Source organism: Scophthalmus maximus, chromosome 8, assembly GCF_022379125.1.
Source record: "Scophthalmus maximus strain ysfricsl-2021 chromosome 8, ASM2237912v1, whole genome shotgun sequence".
NCBI classification, from domain to species: domain Eukaryota; kingdom Metazoa; phylum Chordata; class Actinopteri; order Pleuronectiformes; family Scophthalmidae; genus Scophthalmus; species Scophthalmus maximus.
The window spans coordinates 12,466,202-12,485,839 of NC_061522.1; the positions used below are offsets into that span (position 1 = coordinate 12,466,202).

Sequence of the window (19,638 nt, forward strand, 5' to 3'; positions counted from 1 at the left end):
TCCCCAAAAACTGCAGATTAATATGCCACATGCAAGTCACAAGTATTGCAGTTCTGTACGGGAAGAGAAATAAATCTTATCCTGCAGATTTAATGATGGTCAAATGGATCCTCGGATGGATGGACACTTAAACTTTGTGAAATTTGAATAACAGCTCCTCCTTAAGGTGAAGTTTCACCGAAGGTTATGGCACTTAATTGTGTACAATTGAATTTTCTATTCTGCCAAATGTTTTCCTATTAACACTTGCGTGTGCTACAGAAGGACGATAGCCTCTGTCTCTCTGTGTTTATTGGCCCCAGTAATCCAATTTCGTTTCCAGCAGCAGAAAGCGAGGAGCTGATAATTTGCTCTTAATGTGTCGGCTTGATGTTAATCTGTTTTAAGTTATGGTTCTGGCCAGCTGCCCGCCCAGTCTTGAGGGTGACTATCATGGCCCTGGCCCAGGCCCAGATATTGGCCTCATTCCTCAACATGCCTGACAAGCCTGACTCAGTTCTCATTTGGGGAGTCATCAGCCAACCACCCACCACTACATGCAACACCATGCAGCTGGATCTTTCCCTGGCAAAGACTGTAAATTACTCATTACATGCTTAACGACATGAGCACACCCACACAAACACACAAGCAGGAACATTTGAGGCACAGGCACAGATGCTTGGCAAGTTGCACCAACATCCAAAGCAGCCTTTTCAAAACTTCCAATGCGAATCCAATATGAATGTGTTCGAAGAGGATGCGCCTCGTATCGATCTGATCAGGAAGTTCAATAAGCATTTATCCCTTGCCTCCTCTGAGGGATGTTCCCCAATTCAACCTGTGAACAGAAATAGCCAAGCTTTCAGCTCAAACACAAGCACACACACACACACACACACACACACACGTGCGCGCAGGATTAACTACCATTAATGTGTGGGCTTCCCCATCTGCTCCTTTTAGTCAAAACTATTGTCTTTTCCTGATGAAGGCTCAGCTTTCTCATTCTTCATATTTTATACGTCCCTGGTAATCCAGCATTCAAGAGCTTCTGTTTTACAATGTGTTTCTTTTATTTTTGAACAGGTCCATTGCTTTTTGTTGACTTGATTTGTTTGGATAATCCGATCTGCTTCGTGATTTGTTTCGCATCAGATCAGCTGAGTGATTGAAGGCACACAAGATGAGGCCCGAGGGCAAACAAACTGCAACATCTCTCAAAGATTTTATGGAAATCAATTCCTACTAGAACATTAAATTAGATTTAATATACGTAAAACATTTCTAAATCTAAGTTACCATTAAAAGTGTTGCTCAGCAAATGTCCATACATTTTTCATTGTCATAAAAAAATATGGAAGCCCTTCATGTCTGCCGTCATTCCATTTTTTTACCTGATAATCCAGTATGTGATATATATATATTTGAACATTGTTTATGCAATCTTTTTTTTATTTTAGCGTATTCTGTGCTACCAAATTGTGTTTTTTCTATATCTGTCAAATTATTTTGAATGCCAATTTGACATTAAGACATTGACTTTTTCCAAAAATCAAGTATGAATGAATTTGACATGACAAGCAATTCATTTGAATTGCATCGTCTGTGGAACCTCCTCCTCAGCCTCACTTGTTGGAAAGTTAACAGGTGTGTCAGCAGATTTGTTGTCGGTAAAGTGTATGCGAGCTGGTTTTTACAAAGCCGACAATCAGCCATATCTTTTTTCGTTACTTTGCCATCTACATTGTAGAACCCAAAATACTTCCACACACCTCTTTTCAGATGCTTCTGTGTTGTGATTGTGTGCTCGGGTCGGGGTTGCTTGCTTGTGTCCTCCATTTTGTATCAAAACAACATAACTTCACTGGCTTACTTTACTAAAAAGTCAAGAGGGCGTGCAATAGGTCAAACTGATAGTGACATCCCTCTACTCTCAGCTGCTTCAGATGGTCTGAAGCGCTTCTAGACCAAATTTTGATTTCAAACAGGTCATCGCTGTTTGAATATGAATTCCCCCCCCCCATGTTCGAACGGTAATTCGAATTTCGAATGAAAAGTGACAGCCCTATTAAGACGATCTTCCAAAGTTTATCACACGTCTTCAGCCGTGACTCGAAAGTGGTCCATAGAGAGGAGCTGACTGTAATCCCTGCCATCTGTTGTGGAGATCAGATCCCACTGTATGGCGACCTTTATGTAGGCCACCCTCCATCCACCGCACACACACATACACACACACCAGGGGAAAGATTGGCAGCGTCTAATTCCATCTAAATCGCTCTCCGTGGACCCAGTTAGTATTTTCCCCTCACTTTGATCTTGGGTCATGTTAAGGAAGATGAAGAAGAAGAAGGCTGTCAGAAGCGCTTGGCGACATGCACAGCACCTAAGCCTGTGACTGCTGCAGAACCCAAGTTCTTCTGTGACTCTTCCAAGTCTATCATCATTTTTGACTTTATATCCATGAAATGATAAACCTGCAGGCTCCCCCTTCCTCCTAAAACAAATACAAATATGAAATTGCCCTTCTGAGCATGAACCCGCACCCCCACCCCCCACCCTTGCCCAAAGATCAATGCTTAATCCGACCAAGCAGCACAGCCAAAAGACCCTGATGATCTTGGGAAAAGACTGAAAAGATGGGACACAGAGAGTTTGCAGAGAAGAGGAACGAGGAAAGGAGGAGGATGAATTTGGGGGGAAATGTCGGTGGAAGATGCGAGATGAAGGGGAAAGAGAGAAAGAGGATAAGAGCACAAAAAGGGGGGGGGGTATAAAAGAGAAGAGGAATTGCAAGAGCGAGTTGGGAGAAGTGCGGAGCATACGGTTGCAACCCCCCCTCCTCCTCATTAAGTCAGTCAATGTGACAGCAAGACTTATGTAACACCCCAGAGATGGAGGGAGGAGACGGAGAAAGAGTAACAAGGAGGGGGATGAAAGAGGGAGCAAGGAGAGCAGCTGTGTTGGGAGGGGGGAGAAGTGATTCAGTGGCAAAGAATTAGGAGTGGGGCAGAGAGATAAGGGGGTAAAATTTGAGTAAGCGAGAACCTCAGACGTTTAAACAGCAGATGTATGAAGAAAGCGATCAGGGCGAGAGAGATGAAGAGATGAGGGGGGGAAAGATAAAAAAGCAATTGAAAGATCTACCGTGCCTTTTAGCATGGCTCTGCAGGCTTTACACTTTTCATTTGTTTTGTGGGGGAGAGATTAGCAAAAGGATTAAGAGAGTGATTCTCCCACTCCTCATTCTTTCTGTTTCCCTCTCTCTCTCTTTTTCTCTCTTTCTCTCTCTCAGATGGGCACACGCACATTTGCTCTCACTCATGCATCACATATAGTATATTTCCATTGCATGTACAAACTACCTGCATGCAATAATTTACATATCCGGTCCTAAACCAACCATACTGGATTTCTTTATTATTTATTAATCCGACAACCGTTTCTGGTTGATTGTTTTTTTTTTTTTCCGTTTAGCGTGCACAATGGTAAAATAGTGGGGAAAAAATATCCACTTTAGTTTCCCAGAGCTCAATGTGATGACTTTTTTTTAACCCACATTCCAAAAGTGTGCAGTTCACACTGATGAAAAGCTGAGGAATAATGCCAAATTCTTTAGAGAAACTGGAGTCTGTGGATTTTTGGCATTTTTGCTAGATAAAAGACTTTATTGTGAAATTATATTTAAATTGTTTTAAATTATTAAAATGATGGATGTGTTTCAGCACTAATACATGAACTCATGCAGATACATACACACACTCTGAACATGTGCCAGTGAGGTGTAGAGGTGATTGGGCAGCTTGGGGCCCTCTGACCATGTTTGCCAGTACATCTGGCCCATTCTCTCTTCTCCTCTCTCGCTCTCACCTCCTGCTCATCTTCCTCTCGTCCCTTCACTTCTGTTGTTCATGCTTTATCTCTTCCTCACCCTCTCCATCTGTCTCTCTCACTCGTTCTCTTTATCTCGCTCGCTCTTCTGTTCCGCTGTCCCCACTCTTTCAGCACTCTCTCGTTTTCTCTCCTTCTCTAAAAAGCTTAGCTTTTCTCCCTCTCTCCCTCCCTCCATTTAAACAGCAAAAAGCAATTTCTCTCCCTTTGTCAGGGCGGATGGCAGTAAGCCCTTAAGTAGGGATTTTCTGGTTTGGCTGGAATGCCATTAGGCGAGCTGACTGTGACGTGCCATGACTGACATGCCGAATCTTTCTGATGTCGTGATGTCACAATCCAACGGAGGCTGTGGCTATGATATTGTTGGCGTCCCGGGAGCGAGGGGTTTTAGTGGTCATGTCAGGAGTAAGTCTTCATAAATCCTTTATGGTACAGAAATATTAAGCTTCTTTGGTGGCACAGGGACACGGGAGAAAACATGGCGGAACGTGCGCACGTGTACAGAAAAAAAGGCGCGCACACAGACACAAAGCCACCCACATGCACAACTGCACTGAAAGACAGATGTAGGTGCACGCACTGTAACACACACACACACAAACACAAAAACCAGCCGTGGAGTTCTGCAATCTTCTGCTCTATTCAAATTTGAATTTTTTAAATAAAGGCAGTAACTGCATCATCCTATCCTCTTTTTTATTCAAACTGCACACACACACACACACACACACACACATACACACACACACATCTGGCACTCCCCTTTAAGTATAACAGCGGTCTTCATGTTACAGTTGTGGAATGCCAGATGATAGTAGTATACTAAGGGGTATTCCGGTGCTTAAGTGCATTTACACTAGAAAAAAACGATAATCCATTACACAATGTACACGTGTATGTGTGAAGGATACTTAATTAGGTGCTGATGGTCATTTGCAGTCCTATCTAAAGCATTTTATAACCCATCCATCAAAACTTCTTAATCTCCTATGGTTATATATTTATTTATGTATACACGCTCATGAACGCACACGCACACACACACACACACACACAGCAACATGAAGGAGTTTGAACTTGACCTAACTTTTCAATTGCATCTTTCCATACAGCACCTCCCAGATTCACGCGAACCCCAGAAGACCAAACAGGGGTCCAGGGGGGAGTGGCTTCGTTTGTGTGCCAGGCCACAGGAGATCCACAGCCCAAGATTGTCTGGAACAAAAAAGGCAAAAAAGTCAGCAACCAGAGATTTGAGGTATGAAGCCGAGACACTGATTAAGGACCTCATAACCTTGTGCTCGCACGGACTTCTGCTCATCTTGAAAATGTTATGTACTGAAATAGGACTGGGATACTGCCCATCAACAGAGCCACAGCAGAGGCTCGTGTTAATGTTTATCCTGTACATTTTTTGTCACATGCAGACAGTTTGACCTGGAACTGACTTGATCGTGAATAACTGGAAGATGAATCAATTAGTCAATCAACGGAAAACAGAATTGGCGGCTTTTCTGATAATCAGTTAATGTTAATCTGCGGTTATCTTAATATTTAACAGAGGGGATGAGGTTCGTATACTGTACTTCCGTTAATCTAACTTTTAAGAAAGTCAAGCATTATCTAGTCATTTCCTCTCAGTTATTTGTTGTAATGCAACACTCAACTCAATATCTTTAGTTTTTGGACTGTTAACAGGACTTTTTAGGTTGAAATCATGTGATTATGGAGGTATAGTTTGACCATTTTCAATAATCAATATGATGGAAGCTAATGAAGTTTTATTCTTGTGTAATGTCTATCATCGTCTACGAGCGAGTAGGCGTTATCACTGTAGTCTACATACGTCAAACTTGGCCGTACCAAGGTTTATTTTTATTGGATCCACGTTGCACAGTGTGGCTTGCAAAAACAACCTATTCGATTTCCAAAATCTCACATCTGTAGGCGCCTTAAATGAAACCGAGTCGTCATTAATGCTATTAGTTACACCAGTGTTCTTCCTTTGATGGCACATCAGAATGTGTGCTGTGTGTGTGTGTGTGGGGGGGGGGGGGGGGGGGTTGCTCATTATTTCAGCCCTTTCCTGCAATTACATGAGCACCATTTACCTGCTTTTCTTGGTTTGTACTTCAAAGGTTATACAGCTGTGTGAAATGCTATCTGCTCCCGACTCTTTCATATGTCAGATGATGCCTTTGGCTACAGTATGTGAGAGTCGTATATGATCAGCCTTATTAGTTTCCTGAAGGCTCTAACCCTTGATTTTTTATTTCCCCACCTCACAAGTCACTCTTTGATGGAGATGTTGAACCAGCCTCTCTCTCACCCAGTCAGTGTCACCCTGAGCTCAGGGTGCTTCTCCACCGTCATAAGTCGAGATTCCCCCACAGGTTTTAGTTCATCTTGGTGTCCTGTTTGTGATTAAATCTCTCGAGGAGATATTTTATTTTTTAATCTTTCCTATATAAGCCTTCAACTACCTACTGTATACTTCCCCCGTCTGTCAGGGGTTACTGTGGGATTTCATTTTATTGGATTTCAGTCAATAGAAACCCTCTCTGAATTCACAATCCAGATTTACTACATGCTTGAATTAAACTTATGCAAGAGCATTTTATAATGCACAAGCCAGTAACGTCAGTCATTTTCAAAGTTACTGAGTCTGAAAAGGGCATGAGTGATAATTAAGTGCAATTGTATTCTGAACTATCCCTTTCTAATGAGTTAGACTGCTTGTCTGGTGCTACCTCAAATCTATTTTTATGTTTATAGTGACTGATCCTAGACTGTTGGTACAGTAATGCCTTGTGGCTAAGGATTAAACCAGACTACAGCTCTCATATTTTCAGGCGCTGTCTCGTCAGTAAACCGGTTTCCCTCAGTAAATCAAAAAATTAGGAAAAGGGCTTGAAAAACTTTTTTTTTTTATCTCTGCTACTGCACAGTATATCTGTGCCAGATAGCAATATTTTAAAACTTGATGAATCTAGAGGATGTCCTCAAGGTAAATAACCTGTAATACGACATGTTATTAGCTTTAAAGTTGAAACTTCAAATCCAGCAGATGTGGTGGTGTATTAGCATTTATATGAAGTTGTAATTCTGGCCTCCTGGCAAATTAAACGCCAACGTTAACTTTCCTTTTATCTCAGTTTTGGTCTCCACCTACTTTTTAACAGTGAACAACTGTTTGGTGAGGCGGACCCCTTGTAGTTTTTATATGACTTGTTCAAGGTGTTAGTGAAACAGATTGTATGAAAATTATAAATGAATACATTTTATCCACATTAATATATTTTTTCCCACTAACAGGTTATAGAATTTGATGATGGGTCCGGCTCGGTCCTGAGGATCCAGCCACTGAGGACCCCGAGAGATGAGGCTATCTACGAATGTCATGCCTCCAACTCCGCAGGAGAGCTCACTGCCTCCACCAAACTAAGTGTGCTACGAGGTCAGTGTGAACACACACTCACAAACAGTTTTTAATTGTTGTATGTAAAATAAGATCAATTCATTTTAACGCTTTATAGTAACACCCTTTATTTTGCATTTATAATATACATATACAGTTAGTAAATTCTTTAGAGCACACTGTGTAGATTATGTTTATGATTACAGATTATGTTTTTAAGTCGTTATGCTGTGTGTTACTATTTAACTATAACACCTGCACCTGTAAAGCCTCCTTAACTGGTGTTTAAATAGATAATGACTTATTGACACAGTTATAATCACAATATACATAGTTATATTTTATATTAAAATGAAATATGAAGTGATGATTTATTATATTTATTGATTATATTCTAGTATTTCTGTGGTCGAGAATAAACGTTAAAGCTCAATATGTCCTCATTAGTGTAATAACAGCTATAGCTATGTTATACCAAGTTTTCCTGTGTTATCAATCATTCATTAACAGTTTTTCCCTTCTTATGAACGTTATATACGCGGAGTGCTAATTGTCAATAATTCTTGACAAATACATCACATGTGCTTACGTGTGTTTGCATCCCTGAGAAATACTCGTAACGTCAACCGGCTATAGCTTTTCATAAATTCTGATTGATAAAGTTTAGAGTTTAGCTCAAAGCTTGTCTTGGAGGCTCAGAGGATTTTTTCCCCCCCGCTGTAGGTATATATATATATATATATATATATATATATATATATATATATAAATATGCAAGTGTAAGCTCGGTTCCACCACGGTAGATGGTTGTATTAGTGTTAGCAAGAGTCCATTAATGCAGATAGTGATGTTAGTGTTAGTGGAGTCCATTAGGAGAACATTATGTACCCGTAGTTTGAAGCTCAAGAGTGTCTTAGTGAGTGAAGCTGCTCGAGTGTGGATAATCACATCAGCGTGCCTTTACAGTATATGCTCATGGGGAAAGGACATGCAGCCTATTGTTCCACCATATCCTCTCTCTATCTCTCTCTCTTTCTCTCTCCCTCTCTTTTCCTGTTGTCTCTCTGAGTGGTAATAACACAGTCTTGAGTTCTTCCTCCATTCTCTCTTCTCTTTCTGTCTAGCCTGTCTCCCCAAGTTCATTCCCTCTTGCTTTCTGTTCATTTTGCCAGTGTTCTCTCTCTCTCTCTCTCTCTCTCTCGTGAAGCGTTCCTCTCTCTCTCTCTCTCTCTCTCCCTCACGCGCGCTTTTTATACACTTTTCCTCCTTTACTGTGTCTCGCTCTCTTCTCTGTCGCTCCACATGCTCTTAGGTCCACTTCACATCAGCTTCTAAATTATTCACGTCGGACCACTCTTTGCATCTTCTGTCCTGTTCTGCTCCATCCATCCATCCATCCACATTTTTCCCTGTATCACATGGGTCTTCGTACGCGCTTGCCCTTGTTCGTGTGTGTGTGTGTGTGTGTGTGTGTGCGCGCGCATGGGTGTACATCTGTATGCGCTCTTGCTTATGTGTCTCTGCATCTATTTTAGTTTTTGCCTACCTCGCTTGATGGAAGCTCCTGTTCGCTCAACTCCAGTCTTTTTCTTTATCGAGAACATAACCACTGTTCATATGTATACACATACACATACAACCACACATGCAAACAAAGGCCACCTGGGAGCAGCTATTAGCGCCCGATAGATGGTCAGTCCAAATGTCAGTTGCAAACACACACACACACACACACACACACACACACACACAGAGACACACACGTGTGTGCACACACACTAACACACACAGATTCACAGCGCACACACACACAGAGTCCTGTCAGTCATGTCTCCTTGTTTCCCTGGGCTCTGTAAAGACACAGCTCCACTGACTGACTGACTGACTGAAGGGATCCGGTGTTATGGTCAGCCGGCTTAATTACTGAGGATTAGAACCAGGCTAATTGAAATCTTGGCTTCCAGTAAATGGCTGTGATTGGCAACGGATGAAATAATAATAAACTTGAGAGCAATTATATGCTTTAGGCTCCAGTATACAGTCGGATACTGTATAATTCATGATTGGGTAAAAGTTGAGGGGTGTGTCTGATTGAAGGAAATAGAACAGGTCTGGAAAAAAATAACTTGGGTCCAAAGAATAAAGTTGTAAATTGGAAATATAAAGTTGTAAAGTTCTAACTAATTTACATCTATAAATATGTGGGACTTCACTGGAGTAGCAATCAATGTGCTTGCTAAGTTCTCGGTAAAATGGCGACATTGATACAATGAATGGGAAAAGAAAGCAAGGGTCACATGATCAGACAGGTTGTGAACAAGCCCGCTGTTCAGCCAGATCATTTAAACCACTCCATTAGAACTGAAAATAAGTTCAAACGTGTGCAGCAGAAATGATGGAAGGCTAAACTGTAGTGGATATTTATTTGGATGATAATTTTACCACTGATATTCCAAATAAGTTTGAGCTGAGGCGAGCTGCTCGTTGTTTCTTGCCCCATCTAACTTCTTTCAACACTGTTAACTAAGACGAGTTGACCTAGATTCTATACCTTCAAAGGCAGCTTTATGGTTAGGTGTGGCTCACATTTTGTTAAGCCTACTCACAAATATAGTTCTGACAATAGATGCACTTTATTTCATGCAGAATTTAAAGCAAAACGTGGCCTCAGGTCCACAGTCAGTAACATAAGAGTCCGTTTTGCTGTAGTGCAGGACTTGTATTGGCTTGCGATATATTATGCCGTTGTTAATTTTATTGCTGTTTATCCCCTGGGTCAGTCCTGAGTGACAGAAACAGGTTTTTTCTGCAGGTGCACATATTACACTTGGGCTTCCGATACAGCAGCCAGCTCATGCTTTAGTTCCCATGATTGGAAGACCAGACTTGACTTGTGGTCTTCCAGATTCACAGATGACAAACTCGGCGAGCGATGTGTGTGTGTGGATTTCATTCTGGGCCTCATATAAAGAGGACAGTGTTCGCACAGCAGTTCCCATGATTAGGAGAGCAGGCTTTTCTATGAGCTGTGAAATTATCTGGATCGCTCACAGTGGGAACACTGAAGTGGGAGCACATCCAAATGAAACAGTGGGGATGTGGGGAGGGCTCCGCCAACTAGGGAGTGTAGGGTTACACATCTGCTCTGACCTCAGGGGGTTCTTTACTGTTACTGTTCAGAAACGCGCACGCGCACACACACACACACACACACACACACACGCACATACACACACACACACACACACACACACACACACACACACACACACACAACATGGAGCAGGTTTGTCCCAAAAACCCTTTGGTGTTGCTTACACCTGCCCCATTACGGATGGTGGACAGCTAGTAGTTGGTGTGTGTGTGTGTGTGTGTGTGTGTGTGTGTGTGTGTGTGTGTGTGTGTGTGTGTGTGTGTGTGTGTGTGTGTGTGCAATTTCACCCAGGTCATGTGCACTTCAGGTCTTTTGGTTGTCTTTGTTTCATAGCTTGTTACACACTTCTACCAACACATAAATGTCTGCAACTCTTCTTCTTTTTTTTTGCTCGAGAGAGTGATTTGCTGAAGAGGTGCAGGGAGAGATGCATGATCTCAGGGAGTAGCATTCTAACTGTGCATCCTCACTGTTCAGTTCATTGTCCCACCCCAGGTAGATGAAATAGAATGCATGATTCCTGCCTACGAGGGGCTGGCTTTGAAGTAAGCGTTTGCATAATGAAAGCAGAGAGAATCAGGATTGTTATGCGGTATGGGTCTCTTGTGCTCTCTGTCTCTCTCTCGCTCTCTCTCTCTCCGTCTCCCTCTGTTTTTCTCTTGCTCTCTCTCTTTGTTTTCCTTTCTGTCACTCTTTCTTTCTTTTTTTAAAACTCTATTTTATTACATTCTCTTCTATTCACACTTGCACTTCTACCCTCCTTCACCCCTCGCCCACACAGACACACTCGTACACACAAACACCTTCTCGTCTTGTTCTCTCGGTCTCTTGTTGTTATCATGTCTATGTTTCCATTTTTGGGGGCGTTCTGATTGATTGAAACAGGAGCTGTTAAAAGGCCACACACGCACTCGCGAAGCCAGTGTCTCACGACCCGTCGGCTATGGTTCGATGGACTAGTACCAGAATTAGCATCTCCTTGGCGGGGTTCAGCGCTAGGATTTCCCGTTAATGAGGCTCTCTGTGGTTGAGGGGGGATAAAGTCGCAGGGGATTGTGGATTTTAAAAGAAAATGGGGGAAAATTTAAATAGCCTGCCTCCTAGATCAAATACATTGCAGACACATGCAGGAACACATGCCCCTTGCTCATCTGTCTTCTCTCACCATGTCTCTCTTTAACCACCCTTTATCGATGACTCATGAATTAAACGTTTCACATTGCAATTTCAACGTGCAGCCTTGAACAAAGTTTTGCTTTTAAAAAAACTGATCTGCTCCAAACCTATTTGATTCCAATTGAATGCAGTTATCTTTTCAGTTTGACTGAGTTCTGACGCCTTTGATCCCCCACCTCCTCGAAGTATTGTCCTCTCCCTTCTCTCAAGTCTCCCACTTGAGCTGAATGAAGTTGGCCCACAGCCTTTGATTTGCTCCATCACAGTGGAATGACTCTTTATGTTTGATGTAATTGCCTCAGATGTCTATGGTATCACATTTGATATGCCATCCCACAAGGGAGCAAGTCCCAGTGGATGTGCTTCATTGTACTCGCCTATTTGATTTTATGCAAGAGGTGAACTTCCAGAGAGGTTTGTGGGCAATAGACTCAGCAGGACAAAAACGTGTTGCCGAACTCCTGCTGATTCCCAGCGGAGTAGAGTATTTGATTTTCCATTGATTCTTATTCGAGGAGCAATTGCCCAAAGCTTTTGTGAGGTAGTTTGTCAGGTGGAATAAAATGTTACTTATTCCATTTGACCTCGCTATTGGATTCTTCAAAAGTCTTCCCTCCAGGCTCGAGGCTGATGCAAAACATATTTTGACTCTAAATTGAATCTAAATTTGACTCTTACATCCGACAAGCCAGTTTTCACACAAGCCTTTTTCACACACATGGACCAGTGACTCAGCAAAGTTCAAAACCTGTTTGATGTCAGTTCAGGGCTGAAGTTATGTTTCTTCAAGTGTGAACATCACAGTATTTCTTATATTGAACTACCTGCTTTAGTTGTGTGGCGGCTCAGATTCACAGGTAATAGACTCTACTAAAAGAAGATGGGTCAATTTAAAGGAATTTTGGGAAATATAGCCAAAAACACAAGTTTTTTTACAACCTGTAAAAACTACAGATCGTACTAACTTAAGGGATCTTTTCTAAATTGAACATCCACAAATAACATCCACCATTGAAATGGGCTAATTTGAAACATGGATGGTCAGAGAGATGAAGAGGGGTTGTAGCTCACCTGACGTGTGAGTTGCGAGAGACACTTTTCTGAGTTACCAAGCTGAGGATGTGAGTGATGTCCTGCTGTTTGACTCGTGCTTTCGATCTTTCCAGAGGACCAGCTGCCCTCTGGGTTCCCCACCATAGACATGGGTCCGCAGCTGAAAGTGGTGGAGCGCTCTCGCACCGCCACCATGCTCTGTGCTGCGAGCGGTAACCCTGACCCAGAAATTACCTGGTTCAAGGATTTCCTGCCAGTCAACACATCCAATAACAATGGACGTATCAAGCAACTCCGCTCAGGTAACCGTTGCTTTTATCCCTCTGCTCTTTCCCTTTTCCTTCAATCCCAGCTTTCATAGGGTTTTTTCCCCCTTCTACTTCTGCTTTTATCCCTCTTACAATACCTCTTATCCTCCCTCTGCCTTTTCCAACCCGATACATTTTTTATTTCCCTGTTCCCACAAAGTTTCTGTTATTTTTGTCCTCGTTCACCCCTTTTTTCTTATTGCTGTTCCACACCGTGGTTACTGGCTGTGTTTCTCAGCTGCCCCTCTCTGCTGCTGCCGCCGCTGTGGAATGATTTGACTGTGTATGGTTGCCAACCCCTCTGAACTCTTCGAGGCCTCTAAAAGTGAATTCCCGTCTCTTTCTCCAAACTCTCTGAGGTCTTCCGGTGCATATCACCGTCACCGACGGCTGAATTTTTCACTTGCTAAAAAACATTATAAAATATTTGTGGTGACACGCATCAGTGCGCTCCATGTCCCTAGTCATATCTCAGCGGCTCTCTCGACTGACAGAATCTACAAGGTAAATCAAGGTGACGGTGGTATGCACTGAGGGAATGGCCTCCCTAAGATAGCTCACTGCTGTGACTAAACACTCAAATAACCTTTCTCTTTTTCCTCATTTCCTGGAAAGTGTGTCTTGCGTGGGTGGGAAATTTACTCGCAGACATTTATTTAAAGGAAATACATAATACAGAAAACTGTTTACTTGGAGACAAAAAAAAAAAGAGAGAATAAATTTGGTTCAGGTCAAGCCACTCAATCCCTTTCAATCAGTTTCTCTATAGCCACAGTAGTGTGTAAAATCCCAACTTGTTGCTGCAAAGTCCCCTCCCTCCCCAGTCCCTCTTTCTGCTTCCAGGGACCAAGTCTCAACCCCAAACCCCCGATCTTATGATTAGACACCCAACTCTCTGGCTTCTTTACCTACAGTAGAACAACCTCTTGGCTTCTGTCCCTGATTTTTGTTAAGTCTCTGGCTCCACCCTCAATGCCCCGCTCATAATTCCTATTTGACCTTTATTTTACAAAATATATATATATATATATACATATATTTTAAGTATGAGGATTTAAAAAAAAATGTTTTAGCTTAAAATGTCAAATATTTTAGCCCTACTTGTGTGATGATTATAAAAATAATTGACTTTCATGATTCTTTTGAGCACAAAGTTCTGTGTAGATAATAGATGTCCATGACTCTTATTTTTCTCGGAGTCCAGTGCTTTGTCAAGGTGTTTCTACTGAGTCAACTCCTCTGTGTCACTAAGGGTCCGATTGTAATGCCATGTCTGTGCTGTTTCTTTTCTCTCTGTATCTTTTTAACCACAGAGTCCTTTGGTAAGTGCTGCTGTTCCAAGGCCCACACCCTCACTGTCCACTTTTCTATATACTGTTCACTAATGTTGCTACTGTTGCTGCTGCTGCCGCTGCTCACCTTTACAAACGTTGAGGTGTTATTAAAACGCATGGCATGCATTTGACTAACAGTCGCACACAAAGATAATATGAAACACACACCTAGAGAGATGAAATACACACTCAACTCTGCAGGCACACGTGCATTGTTTCAGTTAAAGAACCTTCCTTTAGATGCTACAAACTGGATACACACACACACACACACATGGACATGCACACACACACACACGTACAGACACTCACGCACATCTCTGTCACCTTGGAGGTATTTTGCCTCACCCTCACCTGTGCACCTGTAGCCTTTCCACACCCAAAGAAAATGCAATAACTTTCTCCTCACACTCACCTATTTACTTTTCCACTCCTTCACTTATTCAATTATTCTGTCCCTCACTCACTCACTCACTCACTCACTCACTCACTCACCCCCTCACTCACCCACTTACTCTGTCCGCGCTGCTGTATAGAGTTACCAGTCAATAAGCCCCTCTACAGTAGATGGCTGTTTGGTAGGCCTCCGGTGGAGCCTCGATAAAGAAATCAATAGCTACCAGGTTTCAGACTTATATATACGTTGGCCATGCAGTGGAGTATGGTGTAGCACTAACCCCGGTTAGTGTAGTGTAGAGACACGGCAGGAGTGAAATAGAGTTAGACAAGTTAAAGGCAAGTAGTGTCCCGAAAAATCCACTCTTCAATTCTCTTACACTGTTATATAAATCATTTTTGTGATATTCGATAAATTTGCCATTAAATTTCGCAATTTCTGTCTCTTTGGCTACATTCACTCTGTCAGCGATTTCCTCCTTTCACTCACAGAGAACATGCCTGGAATGAGCAGTACGTGTACATGCACCAAGCATGTGATCACTATAGTGATTGACAAAAAATTAGTTTGAAGCAATGTATATCATTTAATTTTTATTTTTTTTGCCGCTTTTCTTAGTTTATTCAGTTTGTAAACTGTTTTTTTTTTACTTGAAGGCTATTTGTTGCACAAAACAAGTTATTATTTTTACAAATATATATATATATATATATATATATATATATATATATATATATATATAATTATAGAGTATATTACATATGACATTGGGTTCTGGGAAAGTGTGATCAATTTGAACTACCCTCTGATACATTATTGATCAAATGATTTGCTGGCAGATCAAATGGTAATTAAAACAAATGGTAGGTAAAACTGAGACGCTGATGTACGGTTTATGTTTTATAATACCTTGTTTTAGAAAATTTGCAAGTGCAAGGTTTAGTGTCTGCGTCCTCTCCTCCAAAGTAAACTTGCAAATTTTGCCTAAGATATTTAAGATATTGAATCCACAAACACACCGTCGCTCTTTGATTCTGAGGGGCTGCAACGTTGCTGTGACATTTACTGTGGCTGTTCAAGACTGTCAACGATCCATCTGCTGTCAGACTCGGTTGTGGCCATGATGGAGGGATTTTGACTTGATGGCACATTCTCTACCTTTTTGCCAAGAACATTAGAATCAATACAAATGCAGTTTAAGGGCAATGTTTTATAAAGTGTTAAAGCGTTGGAGGGTGGATTTGTCCTTGATTGAGTGTCTCTGTACTTTAATCAATGCAGTGCTCTAGGAGTAGGATTACACCTTGTTTTGATCTACATGGAGGACAAGAGCAGGTTAAGACAGTTGAGTCTACTCAGTGTCCCAGTCCATCTCGTAGAGACCCAGCCGAGAGCAGTGCAGACACCCCCCTACTCCCACAGCCACATCTGCCCCTGCTGCAAGTCAATGAAGACAAATCAATAACCCATCTCCTTATTGCTCTGTCACTGTCTGCCACTCTGTCTCTCCAGTATCTGACTTTCTCTTCTGGGGCCTATTCTTTCTTTATTTATTCTGTCTTTTTCTTTTGGGCCTCTTCTTCCTCTCAGTCTCTGAGGATCTCTATTTTGAGTCCTTCTCTCTAATTTGATTCTTTTCTTTTCCAAGTTAAGTCCCCCCACCCCAACCCCAACCCAAGTCCCTCCCTCCCGTAACCCCTCCCCCTTCTGTGGTACTAACATTTTCTTCTTCTTCTCCTTCTCTAATCTCGTGCATTCATTGCCCACTCAGGTGGCACGCCCATACGAGGTAAGACTGCTGGGAGGATCAACATGGCACGGTGGCCCGATTCCTTTTCAACCCCTGGTTCCTGCTTGTCTCACAGATCTTAAAAAGCAGCTCGGGATGGGTTAATCAATATGGGTTTTAGTCCAAAAGATTTAAGACTCTAACCCTATTGATCATACCCATCCAGCTTCTTTAGATCTACAGTAGGCTAGGCACAAGAGGGGGAATTGGAATTGAGCAAGCAATTCATTATACTATGACTTTTAATCACTTCCCCTCTTCTCGTCTTTCATCCTCTCCTCATCTTTTCATTTTTCCATCTCAACCTCAATGCTCACTCGATAACACAGAAATCCATCGCTTTCTTCCTCGCCATTTTGTGATCTCTTTTTTGTATTCACCAGTTTAACATCATTTAGCTTTTTTTTCCAATCTAAAGCATGGTGTGTTTATAACTTATTTTTCTTTGTTGCTTAGTTTGAGGTTACAATGCATATACTATCACTTTTACTTCTGTTAGTTTGCTTTTTCTAATAATATTTTTTATGACCTGGTTTTCTTTTCTTTTTCTTTTTTTGGGGGGTGGTCTTGACCTAAACTTGGCCCAGCCTTCTACCTTTTCTATATTTGCCCAATCAAACGTCCCAGTTTTGTTTTCCCTCCCAGCTGTTATTCGCTCAGCCTGAAAAGTCCAGATGGCGAAGACTCAGACACACTCGCAGACATTAGTGTGCTTACATGCGCACACACACACACACACACACACACACACACACACAAACCTGCAAACATACACACACACATTTTCTTCATGGTTTTTTACCATCACTTTCTCTTTTCTCTCTCATCACCGATAAAAAGCCCCAAACAACCACTTTTTTGATAAAGTTTTTCTGGGCGCTTTTTTGCCTTACCACACCATCTTCAAAAAAAACTCTGGTTGACTTTTTTGACAGTTTTTCTATTTCCAGGGAGCGGGAAAACATCGGTCCCTTCCCAAGGCTTTGCGTATGTCGTTCCTTTTTTTAATCTGTTGGCCTTGATGGAGGTCGGTTGATAACTTCTTACCTCCTCACTGTTTTAGTGACATCACACTCCTGATCCCATTGGTGGATCCGAAAAAGGGTTAGAGATGTCCTATTGCCATGGCAATATCTTTGTCAAATTTAACTCTTGAAAACTGAAATATGATTTGCTCCCTAATATAACTGCATCTCGATTTTCAGCAAAGAAAATTCCAAATACTGTATTTTTGTCTGGATTTCTCCACATTTTGGCTGCTTAGTTTATTTGTTTCTGCCTTGCATGACGAGCACATTCTCTGTTTTTTGAAGGCTTTGTATCAGTGCTTTTTTTTCTTCTTCTTCTTTTTTTTGTCTTCCCATTTCTAAATCAGGGAGCTGGCCCATGTTTTAGGCAGTGTCTTGCTGACAGTGGTAGAAAACTCTAAATGTCTCCCTTTAGACTCGGATCCCTTCTTAGCCCCCCTTTGTTCTTCATACAGAGTTCAGCTTGTTTTGTTGCAGTTTTTTGCAGAAAAACTCTGATTCATTTACCCTTTCTGCAGTTTTTTACCATTTATATGTTTATATACTTATCCAGTTATCTGATGTCATCCAATTTTGTGTGATTGCTCTTTCTTCCTCTTCATCATTCTGTGTATGTCTCTCTCTCCCTCTATCTCTCTCTCTCCCTTCTGTGTCTCCTACTCTTCCTCTCCTTCCCTCCATCCATCCAGGTGCCCTCCAGATAGAGATGAGTGAGGAGTCAGACCAGGGGAAGTATGAGTGTGTTGCCACCAACAGTGATGGGACACGCTATTCTACCCCAGCTAACCTCTATGTCAGAGGTAAGAGGCGGATAAAAAACAGCCTGTCCAATTAGAGCGCTTAGCTTTAAGGATTCGGCTGATAATGAATGTAATCATAACAACTCTCGTGGTTAGGAATGTGTGTCTGTCGTATTAATGTGAGCGCTTCTCTACGTCAAGTTAAGGCCGAGCCGAATGTTTCACTCAGACTATTAATCTCGCTGCTCTCCCTTCTTAGCCTTTAGACCTCAGAGAAAAACCAAATCATTATCTGGCTCAGACTTGTGTTTCTCCCCAAATCTGACAGGCCATCTCACTTCCTCAGGCACTGTTTCCCTCACACACACACACAAACACACACATACACACTCGTACCCACCAAATGTTTGAATCTTAGAGACATTTTTGTTCCCAGGGCTGTTGTCTGCCCCCCCACAAAAAAAGAAAAAAGAAGCTTTAAACAGTCTAGCATGCTTTTCTGACTCCAACATCACTCCCGGAATCGAAAACAAACACACACATGACTGGATGCACACATGAAAATGCACACATCTATGACATACACTATGTGTATGTGTGTGTGTGTGTGTGTGTGTGTGTGTGTGTGTGTGTGTGTGTGTGTGTGTGTACATATATATGTATGTAGGTGTGTGTGTGTGTGTGTGTGTGTGTGTGTGTATATATATATATATATATACACACACACACACACGAACCACAAACAGCACAGAGTCAGTGAAGTGTGTCTAACAGTGCTTGCAGGGCCAGTAAAATCTTGTGGTGCTGCTCAGTGAGTGTTTGACAGGCGGCCTATGGAGGCAGCCAGCAGTGGAAGCCTTCCACCAACACACTGGCCATTTATGGCCTCTGTTTTTTGTTTGTTTTCTCTTCTCTTTTCCTCTCCTCACCTCAGTCTTTCTCTTTCTTCCCTCTGCTCTTTGCTTTTCCCTCGGTCTGTTGTCACCTTGCCATGTTCTTTTGTCTAACTTGTTTTCTCTCCCTGTCTCTTGTCTGATGTTTTCCAATTTCTCCCTCCTCCTCCTCCTCCTCCTCCTCTTCCTCCATCTCCTCCTGCTGTGCTCTGTCCTACCTCCCTCTGCAGAGCTACGAGAAGGTTGGTACTCTAAAGAACGTGTGTGGCGCTTTTGAGTCTCTCCTGAGTATTTTTTCTTTCCTTCCGTTAAACTACCACTTGTGTTTGTGTGTTTTGGCTGTTTTATGTGTGATACTGAAGGTTCTAACCTGCCTGTATAGTTTACTCCTTGAAGATATACTGTACCCTGCGTTCTTCTTTTCTCATTTTTTCCCCCCCTTGTGAGCGCATGTGTGTTTGCTGTGAGTTCTGTT

General features: G+C 42.0%; 1 protein-coding gene across 26 annotated transcripts in view; it reads left to right on the forward strand.

Moving 5' to 3' along the window:
• ptprdb (protein tyrosine phosphatase receptor type Db) overlaps positions 1 to 19,638 on the forward strand; it is a 135,082-nt gene that overhangs the window by 80,693 nt on the left and 34,751 nt on the right. For 7 of the 26 annotated variants that reach the window (XM_035637771.2, XM_035637777.2, XM_035637782.2 and 4 more), the window contains 7 exons: positions 4,986 to 5,131; positions 7,189 to 7,330; positions 12,788 to 12,976; positions 14,296 to 14,304; positions 16,485 to 16,502; positions 18,220 to 18,330; positions 19,394 to 19,405. In XM_035637771.2, the coding sequence (XP_035493664.1) occupies positions 4,986 to 5,131; positions 7,189 to 7,330; positions 12,788 to 12,976; positions 14,296 to 14,304; positions 16,485 to 16,502; positions 18,220 to 18,330; positions 19,394 to 19,405 (627 nt within the window). The remainder of the gene's footprint in view (positions 1 to 4,985; positions 5,132 to 7,188; positions 7,331 to 12,787; positions 12,977 to 14,295; positions 14,305 to 16,484; positions 16,503 to 18,219; positions 18,331 to 19,393; positions 19,406 to 19,638) is intronic. The other 19 variants (XM_035637773.2, XM_035637791.2, XM_047334023.1 and 16 more) reach the window with 7 other exon arrangements.